Here is a 9,218-nt window from a genome sequence, read left to right as displayed (position 1 = left end):
CCCACAAACTCACAGGTCATCAGCTTCATTAAGACACAAATCAGATCATATTCAAAACCTTTGCATTGTATTAACGGCTCACAATAGCCAACTTAAATATACCTAAAATACACCTTTTACAATTAAATATTTAGCCAGACTTTTTTTCTCATCATTTTAAATTCTGTCTGTCTGTTGTGAGTGTAATTTCTGCAGGACTCCCTCGAAAAAAGAGGCTTAACGTCATTGGGACTTTTCCTCTATAAATAAAGGTGAATTAAAATCAATAAATTAAACTATGAAATCTGCCTAGTCTAGTTAGTTAACATTATCTGCTGATATACAGTCGTGCTGCATTAATACTAATAGTATCCATCAATGACTGGACGATAATTAGCGTCAAAATCATTAAGAGCTGTTCCTCCGCCAGCCTGTAGGTGGCGGTGTATGTGTTTCACTCAGCGCCGGTCAGCAGTAGCTGTCCTCCTTTTTCCAAGATGTCGGTGTACGGGCCAGTGGTGAAAATTCACCCCGTCGTTCTCGCCTCTATCTGCGACTCTTACGAGCGGAGAAATGAGGGAGCGAGTCGTGTGATCGGGACTCTTTTGGGTAAGTAGAAACTACACGTTTGTTTTTCTCTCTCCTCTTGAGTGTTTCGCCGGTGTGTGATGGGTTAGCTAGCGTATGTTAGCTCGCATGCTAGCTCGCTAACGCACGCCGCTACTGCAGATTAGCCAACTAGCACACATCTGGCTAACACGTTAGCATCACTTGTAACAGCTGGCTGATCTCTGATGTACTGAGTCATGTAGAAATCTTGAGTGGAGTCCAAGTGTTGGAGCATTAAATAGGCACCATATGAACTCGGTTATAATGATATATAACGCTGTTGTTAGCATTGAGTGTTGTTATTCATCGTCTCCTGTGTGTTGTTAGCCAGCTAACAATGCTAGGGCGGCTAACCATAAACAGCAATGTCTCATTACTAAAAACACTCTCTGTCTCTTTTAGGTACTGTTGACAAGCACTCCATCGAGGTGACAAACTGCTTCTCTGTCCCTCACAATGAGTCTGAAGACGAGGTAAGTCACTGGAGTCTTTTATCTGACAGCAAATAAAAACGTTTAGAGGGTGAGTCCCATTTTGTAGATCTCCCCCTTCAGTTTTATTTTTAGTTCTTTAATTTTATTTGGTCCATCCGTTTACTTATTATTAATCTTCAAATGAGATAAGATCGTCCTTTTAGTGATCTCCAGAGGGGGATTTTAAGACAAGTAGGGAAAGTGCAAATAGATACAAATAGGCAGGACACCAAAAGCTGTACATGCCACACTTCAGTTAAATATGCAATTAAAAATAGACTCATACTTTACTTATACTCATTCTTAATATACACTTCTTTAATTAAGTAGGAGTCTGTTTTTAATTACACAGGTTTAATTTGTAATTTGTTTGCTCTTTGTCATCTGGGGTTTCTTCTTGTTTCAGGGCTATTATATACAGAAGGGAGGGGGGCACAGCCAGTGATTATTGTAACTAAGGTCTTGTATACTGATACTACTACTGGATGCCTTGAATTTCCCTCTGGATCAGTAAAGTATCTATCCATCTATCTAGGTTGCATCTGAAAAGGTCATGGTTTGGCATGTTTTTATATGTAGGACATTTTTAATACACGTTCACATGACTTGTGTAATTCCCTTCAGTCTCTCCCATCGTCACAACATATCAAAGTCGAAGGGTTTTACTTAGCTGTCGTTTGCAATTAGTTGAGAAAATTGTAATTTTTGGAGTTGACAAGCAGCGTATGAAGTAAACATGTTGATTCTCTTTGCCATCAGGTTGCTGTGGACATGGAGTTCGCTAAGAACATGTACGAGCTCCACAAGAGGGTGTCACCCACTGAGGTCATCATAGGATGGTGCGTCGATTGATAAGATCCTGATTTTAAAGATCAGACGTGGGTCACACTTGTCTTAAAACATGTACGCCTGTCGTCATAGGTATGCAACGGGCTTTGACATCACAGAGCACTCGGTGCTCATTCACGAGTACTACAGCCGTGAAGCCACCAACCCCATCCACCTGACCATGGACACAGCTCTGCAGAGTGGCAAGATGAACATCCGAGCATACGTCAGGTTGGTTGGCTGATCTTCCTGCCGCATACGCCATGTTTATTTCCCAATCACAAAAAAGCGTGCGTTTGAACATGCCTCTTCAATCTATTCCACAGTGCGCAGATGGGCGTGCCAGGAAAGACAGTCGGTGTGATGTTCACACCGCTGACTGTCAAGTATGTCTACTATGACACTGAGAGGATAGGAGGTAAGAATGCAAAAATCTGAAGTTGACCAATCATAGGTGTTCATATCAACAGTCAACATATTGACTCCCTGTAGTGAATTTTCCCAGCTAATTGAATAATGTAACAGTGTGCCTGTAGTGCTAAGCCTCTGGTTTTAGAGCTGTCCTCTTAAACATGCATCTTTTTCACAGTGGACCTCCTCATGAGGACGCGAGACGCTCCGACTCGCACCAAGGGGCTGACCTCTGATCTATCCCAGGTGGGGTGCTCTGCTGCCAGAGTACAGGACATGCTGACCACCGTGCTTGCATATATTGAGGATGTGCTGGTGAGTGTCAGATGAGTGTTTTCATACATACAAAATGATAAATATTTCTATTTCCCCATCATGTGAATGTTTGAGTAATTAAACTTAACTAACTTCTGTTCTTCTTCTCTCAGTCTGGTAAAGTAGCAGCAGATAACAGCGTAGGCCGCTTCTTGATGGACTTGGTCAACAAGGTGCCCACCATCTCAGCTGAGGACTTTGAGAATATGCTCAATTCCAACATCAATGTAAGTACATCTATTTCTCATGTAAACACTGGCAGAAATCCCGTCACTCCGGAGCCTTGTATTTCCTCGTTTGTTTTAGTGCGTCTCTTTCAAGTCTTCTACTCTTGATTTACTCGCTGCACTCCAGCTTGTTCTCAGCACTTTGGCACACACACATTACAGGAAGCATTTAATTAAACTTTGCTTCCTATTTTTAGTGCTCTCCTGGCACAACTTGTCTAATACTTATCCACTAAGTACTAAGTACTTGTCAAGCATCGACGGCAATCCATTAAGCATAAATTTTTTTAAAGCTTTCATCTGGGCCTACACATTTCGAAGGAGCTTCTTTCTGTGTTTCTTTTTTTTTGTGCCCTTTTGAATAACATTGTGAGAAAACTCATGTAAATTCTGTTTTGTTGTTGCAGGATCTTTTGATGGTGACTTACCTGTCTAACCTGACCCAAGCACAGATTGCTCTAAATGAGAAGCTGGTGCTGCTCTGAGGGGATTTCTTTCAAGTGATTCATATTTAATTTTGTATACTTTTTTTTTTTTTTTTGGCTGAGACTAATAAAGACGTAAAACAGTCATACAAGTTTACAGACACTGATTTCCTTGGTAATTACAAAAAATGACATTTGGCTTGCTTATTGAATGTCACTGGAAGGATTACATCTCCCGAGGTTGGTTATGAAGCTGCTTCCATTTAACTACTTACACAGGAGGCCTCAAAATGTTGCACTTGTCTAATATATACGAGTATGAATTTGTTGATAAGGCTGTAAAAACTCTTCGTAATCAATGTATTCACATGCTTTATTTGGTGTACTGAAAATCTGCTCTATTGAAACATGTCCTCGCTTGTTTTGAATGTCAATTTGAAGATTTAAGAAACTTGAACAGTACAAAAAAAAATCATTTATTTGTTTGAAATTTTAAGCTGTATTTAAAAGTACCGGTAGTTATTTGTACCTAATTCATTTAGACAGTGTTTGCTGTTAAATCAACAAAATGTAATCATCATAGAGCAGAAATTTCTACATTGTTGTTAAGACAGCTCTTTTTTTATTTAATTCTCTACATAAATATACATTCAGATTAAAGGCAGAAGTCATTGAGTTAAGTTGCAAACCTCATGTTGACAGGCCTGAGTTAACATGTGAAGCATAGTGCAAAAAAGTGGGCATGAGGAAGTCGCACACATGAACTGGTTTTCTAAGTAGCACACGTCAATCTACAACATCAGGAAATGCTTTTGATTTCTTATTGCTTTCTTGTTGTTGCTGGGTCACATTGGGGATCCTCAAGGTTTAGATGAATCCTTCCCCTGCTCAGGTTTATCACCGGGCCTCAGCATCTTCTCCACGGCTGCGTAGGTCTGCACGGCGCGCTCGTACACGGAGTCTCCGGTCGACTTTGCGATTCCGACGGCCTGCTCCGGGTAGTACAGAGAGGTGCTCACGGTCATCAGGCCCGCGGGGTAAATAAGCCTCTTAATCCTGGAGCTCCTGCCAAGAAACAGCCCCAGGGCACCGGTGAAGGCTATGACTCCCGCCCTCGGGTAGAAGTCCTTGGGTGGGTCGTTCAAGAAGTTGTAGGTGTCGTTCCCAAACTGGACCACGCTTTGAACTTTGGGTTTAATTTGGCCGTAAGTCCCCTGACACCAGTCCTTGTATGGCTCTATAAACTTCCTGAGGGTGGCGACAGTGTCCTCCAGCTGACCCGCTTCAGACTCCACATAGCGGGACTTTGGCTGAGGAGGAGCCGTGTATAGAGACAGCTGGTCCCGGTGAATCAGGGTGGTCGCGTCCTTCTCCCCGTCACCACCTGCAGCGTACACGGTGACCGGCAACAAACTCAGAGCGCCCGGCATCGTGCTGCTGCTACCTATCACCTTCAACATGATCGCAGCTAGCCATGCGTGCATTAACTACGGTGTCCGAGAAGGGACATGAGCACTACTCTTAGCGAAAATCAGTCAGTAAATCAGTCGGGTGATTTGAAAGGTTGAACGTAACGTAGTTATTACGTTTGTGAGTAAATGTTAACTACTATAATAACAAATTGAGCAGCCTATTATTTAAATACATGTTGCATAAATGCATTTCCAATATTTTATTTTGGATTTATATTGAATTCTTACTTATTTGGGAAATGTTTTCGCTTTTTCTACTTTAGTGAGTTTCTTTGCAGACTAGATTTTAGCTTTTTTATTAATGTTAAATGTAAATTAAATAAGATATGCCTTGAAATAGATACAACTGTATAATAATAGTTTTATAAAAGGCCTACAAGTTACTTGTATTAAACATTCATACCATGTTCATACAGTGAGACAGAGCAAACTGAACCATCTACACTGCACAACACCTGTTCTTATCAGTTGCTATTCATCGGAGTCTTACTTTTTTATGCCTGTAGGCTACTTTGTGTTTTCAAATGTAAGCTTTATGTGTTTTGTGGTCTTCAAATAGTCCAACTTGAATAACAGAATCTGTCAGCTGAACTAACTTTTATTGTAAGATGTTGTATTAGGCAATAATAAGACATGTAATTTATAAATAAACTGAATTCTACAATAATGCTTATATAGCCTACTTCTACACTTAATAAATGGCAATACTTATTCCTTATTTTGAACATTAAAAACGTTCTTGATTTTATTTTAGTTATTATAATTGGCTATGTTTAAAAATTTCAGTGAAAGCGTTTGTTAAACTTTCTCCTCCCTATACGTGTATATTTAGCCTTTTATTTAATTATTAATTCCTCACATTATTGATTTATTCTCATCCGAGGGTTTCCCCTTTTCGGTGTGACGTCATCAGTTTCCATGGCAGACGGAATGTCTGGTCGTCTCCATGGAAACGGAAAGCGACAACCGCAACAGTCCAAACGTTCAACAAGCATTAGCACCTTTAAGGCTAATGTTGATTTTTTTTTTTTTTGTAGCCTCATGTTTAATTCCTGTTAATTAGTATTTTTCTTAATGGAGTCTCTTGGAGTGTCTTCGGCTCAACACCTACAGGCTCTCTCTGCCTTACTATCAACTCAGCAGGAGGAAGATGACGAAGACTGTGAAGTAAGTTTTTAGTGCACTTCCTTTTCCTTTGATTTGATTGTTTATTTAGTTCACTTAATATACATGTAAGGGTTAACATAAATAAAGCATATTTCTGAAATACATCAAAATATAGTATCTTTTTCAGCATATATAAAGTGAGCCCGTTTTTTTCGGTGTATTTTTTATTTATTTTTTAATGACTATAGACTGAATGAATGGGTGCTATAAGTGTTTGAATAAAACATATATTTAGACATGCTTTGGATTACATTAACATCACTAAATCTGAACAGAATATACCATCCTCTGCACGCCTTGGTCCTGGACATATTGGCCCCCTGCCCAAAAAAGATAAAGAAGGTATAGTGTATTATACATTCACATAACCCTCAAGTCACTGTAACAACTCATGTGGCCTGTCAAAAAAGTGCAAGACATTTTATAATGTTTGTGTGTTTGTATATTGATTTTTAGTGTCAACTGCATACATGAAGAAGGACAGCAAAGATATCTGGAGTCCAGAAGAGGTGTCTGAGGGTTCCCAGTACGATGATTTTTCTGACCCACGGCCTCAGCCTGAGTAAGACAGGAGCACACTGTGCATCTCCTTACGTAACTATTCACCCTTTTTTCCCCCCACCGAGGCTGCATCTTTTCCTGAGGTCAAAAAACCATTCATGAGTGCTGGTTTAGCTCAGCTGGTGCTTGTCGCTCTGGTCGCAGGTTCGAGACCTTATCCTGAGGCTCCCCACTCTCTCTCTCGTCTCCCTTTCCTTTCACTCTACAGGTGTCCTATCAATAGTGTCCTTCTCAGTGTATAACTTCACAACAAATCGGAAAGTTTGTTCCACATTTACTTGACATAAATGCTTACTAGCCAAGTATTTATCATAATTAGACGCCAAATATTTAACTCTTCATTGACATCAGCTAACACTGATTCTTTCTTGTTGTTGTTTTCCGTTTGATGCTAATGGGATGATTTTTGAAATAGTAAATCTGTATGAATGTTTTTTCACCTTTGTGCTCAGGTATGAAATAATCCTCAAGCAGAGTGTGGGGACTGAAGATCTGTTCTTGGGCTTGAATGGAAAGGATCCATCCTCCATGTGCTGTGAAGCTATGCTGGTAATTCATCCACTGCAGTAGCATTGACTATAAAGTACTTGGAAAGCTTATAAAGCGCTCATATCTTTAACCTTAAAAAAAACTATTGTATGTGTGAGGCCAAGGAAGAAATGTATTTACCTTTCAGGCTCTGTTAGCTTTATCACATCTTTGAACCTCCATCTGCATTTGCAATTGTGACTAAAACTTGAACGATACAACACAAGTAAAACATTTTCCTCATGGTGAAGATTATATGTGCTTATTGTACAATATTAAACATTGCTTCTGTTTTTTCCCCCATGCGTAGGTGAAAATAAAACTTCCAGAGACCAAAGCAACTGATGTAGTCCTTGATGTAAAAGAAACATTCCTTGATCTACGGACGCCAAAATAGTAAGGGATGCTTTGAAAATCTTGTCTTTGATATTTTTATCCCCGCAAAAAAGGAGGCATCAGTAGTTCAGGCCAAAAGCTTCCATTCCAGATATGTTCTAATCAAAGGTTCACATCATAATCTCGCCTTTGATATCTGTTTCACACTACTCTAAACATCTTCTCTCTCTCTCTCTCTCTCTCTCTCTCTCTCTCTCTCTCTCTCTCTCTCTCTCTCTCTTGCCATCCATTTAACTCTTTCTCTCTCCTCTCTTCAGTAAACTGGGTCTTCATCTCCCACATCCCACTCACAGCCCCGGGGGAAAGGCTCAGTTCTTCAGTGAGAGGGAGGAACTGGAGGTGACTCTGCCAATGAAACGGCCCATGGATTTCCTTATCATGCAATGAGAATGAATGACAACGGACAACATGTATTGAAAGACACACACACAAAAAAAACTGTACACAGGAGATGAAGCGCACACGATGGGAAGTGTTGATACAAAGAGATGGTCAGAGAGTAATTTTAAGTAATTTTACATCTCTGCTCACAGACTTAATGACCAATAAAAATGTGCATTGGTACAAATGATTTGAATAATACTTTATTTGTATTTCCACTTGTCATAAACCATTCTATAAGCTTTATTGATCTTTTGTATGATAAAGCGCAATTACTGTAATATTTCAGTTTCTTTGGAAAGATGCCTATTCAAATTGGCTCTCAGTAAACTGAAGCCAAATAACTTAGACTTTGGACCCTTGGACTTTGGACTTTAGATTTTGGATTTTGAATTGAGTCTCTTACAGTGTATTCAGACTATAAAAAGAGCTTGTTTCAGGGCTTGTATGGGAAACACATATTGAATTGTATTCCAAATACTTTATATGTTGAGAAACTTTTAGGCAAGCTGTTTGCAACATGAAATAATACCACTCACCCACAGATCATAATCTGGAACTGGAAAGATAAAAAACGAACAAGGGAACAAAATGCTTCCAAACAAGGCTAGATTGACGCATTGGCCTTCTGCAGTCGACTTAAAGAGGATGTCATAAACATTTTTCAACATACACATCATGCATGTATGCATTGCAATAAAGATACACAGACCTGAAAAAGTCCAACTAATGTAGGTGTTGGCCACCCAATAAAAGCAACCATTTAACACTGAGGAACTCTTGAAACTGAAACACCACCAACAGCATGCACATCTGGTGTAAACAGCCAATCAAAGGTGACACAGAGAGGTCAGTACTTTTCTTGCATATTTATTTTTGAATCAACACATTATAGGTTGAAAACCTGTAGGCTACTTTCTACTCCCTACATGCTGCTTGAATTCACTTCAAGTTAATGAGCGCAACAAGCCAACCTTATTGACAATCTAGTTGTATAATCAGAGCTCCTTCTGAGTGTTTTTGCACATTGGTGCAAAGTTAGCATTCATGAGTTATATATTTTTTTAACTACACTAGAAAAGAACTAAGTTGGAAAACCTAAATTGTTATAGTCCAAAGTATAACATGGGGTTCAGATGGCTTTGGACAGAAACAGCTGAGAGAAATGTGGGCCACGTTTTGCTGTATTTGTGAGAACTTCTCAAAACCTGAGCTTTCCACTTTAAAATAATTAAACTTAATTATAATAACACCAATTATCATCATAATAATAACTTTTATACACTACTGTATGCATTCTTTAAATGAAGTTTGCAGGGTGTGTGTGCAGGCCGTGCAGACACACTGAGCCACACCTCCGGTCACCGTTACCGCAGCAGCAGCATCATTGGTGGTGTGATCACGTGACGCGCCTGCGTTTACGACACAACAATACAACACCGACTC

The 9,218-nt window shown here is 39.6% G+C and overlaps 3 protein-coding genes across 3 annotated transcripts; 2 read left to right on the top strand and 1 right to left on the bottom strand.

The window, feature by feature from the left end:
- The first annotated feature begins 427 nt into the window (after positions 1-427).
- Positions 428-3,412, top strand: eif3f (eukaryotic translation initiation factor 3, subunit F). The gene is made up of 8 exons (XM_079348617.1): positions 428-588; positions 991-1,061; positions 1,821-1,900; positions 1,983-2,120; positions 2,216-2,307; positions 2,479-2,615; positions 2,729-2,842; positions 3,250-3,412. The coding sequence occupies exons 1-8, from the start codon at positions 477-479 to the stop codon at positions 3,325-3,327; spliced, it is 822 nt and encodes a 273-aa protein (XP_079204743.1). The 5' UTR covers positions 428-476; the 3' UTR covers positions 3,328-3,412.
- Positions 3,413-3,866: 454 nt separating this feature from the next.
- LOC306827004 (MICOS complex subunit MIC26-like) lies at positions 3,867-4,770 on the bottom strand. The gene has a single exon (XM_079348618.1). The coding sequence runs from the start codon at positions 4,749-4,751 to the stop codon at positions 4,128-4,130; it is 624 nt and encodes a 207-aa protein (XP_079204744.1). The 5' UTR covers positions 4,752-4,770; the 3' UTR covers positions 3,867-4,127.
- A 907-nt stretch (positions 4,771-5,677) lies between these two features.
- On the top strand, positions 5,678-7,890 carry dnaaf6 (dynein axonemal assembly factor 6). Its single transcript, XM_079347904.1, has 6 exons — positions 5,678-5,906; positions 6,182-6,248; positions 6,363-6,468; positions 6,920-7,016; positions 7,306-7,391; positions 7,649-7,890. Exons 1-6 carry the CDS (start codon positions 5,814-5,816, stop codon positions 7,776-7,778), a joined length of 579 nt encoding a protein of 192 aa, XP_079204030.1. The 5' UTR covers positions 5,678-5,813; the 3' UTR covers positions 7,779-7,890.
- Positions 7,891-9,218: the final 1,328 nt, after the last annotated feature.

This window comes from Symphodus melops (genome assembly GCF_947650265.1).
Source record: "Symphodus melops genome assembly, chromosome: 7".
Classification (NCBI taxonomy): domain Eukaryota; kingdom Metazoa; phylum Chordata; class Actinopteri; order Labriformes; family Labridae; genus Symphodus; species Symphodus melops.
The sequence above is the reverse complement of the archived record's forward strand: the minus strand, read 5'-3'. Positions and strand labels throughout refer to the sequence as shown.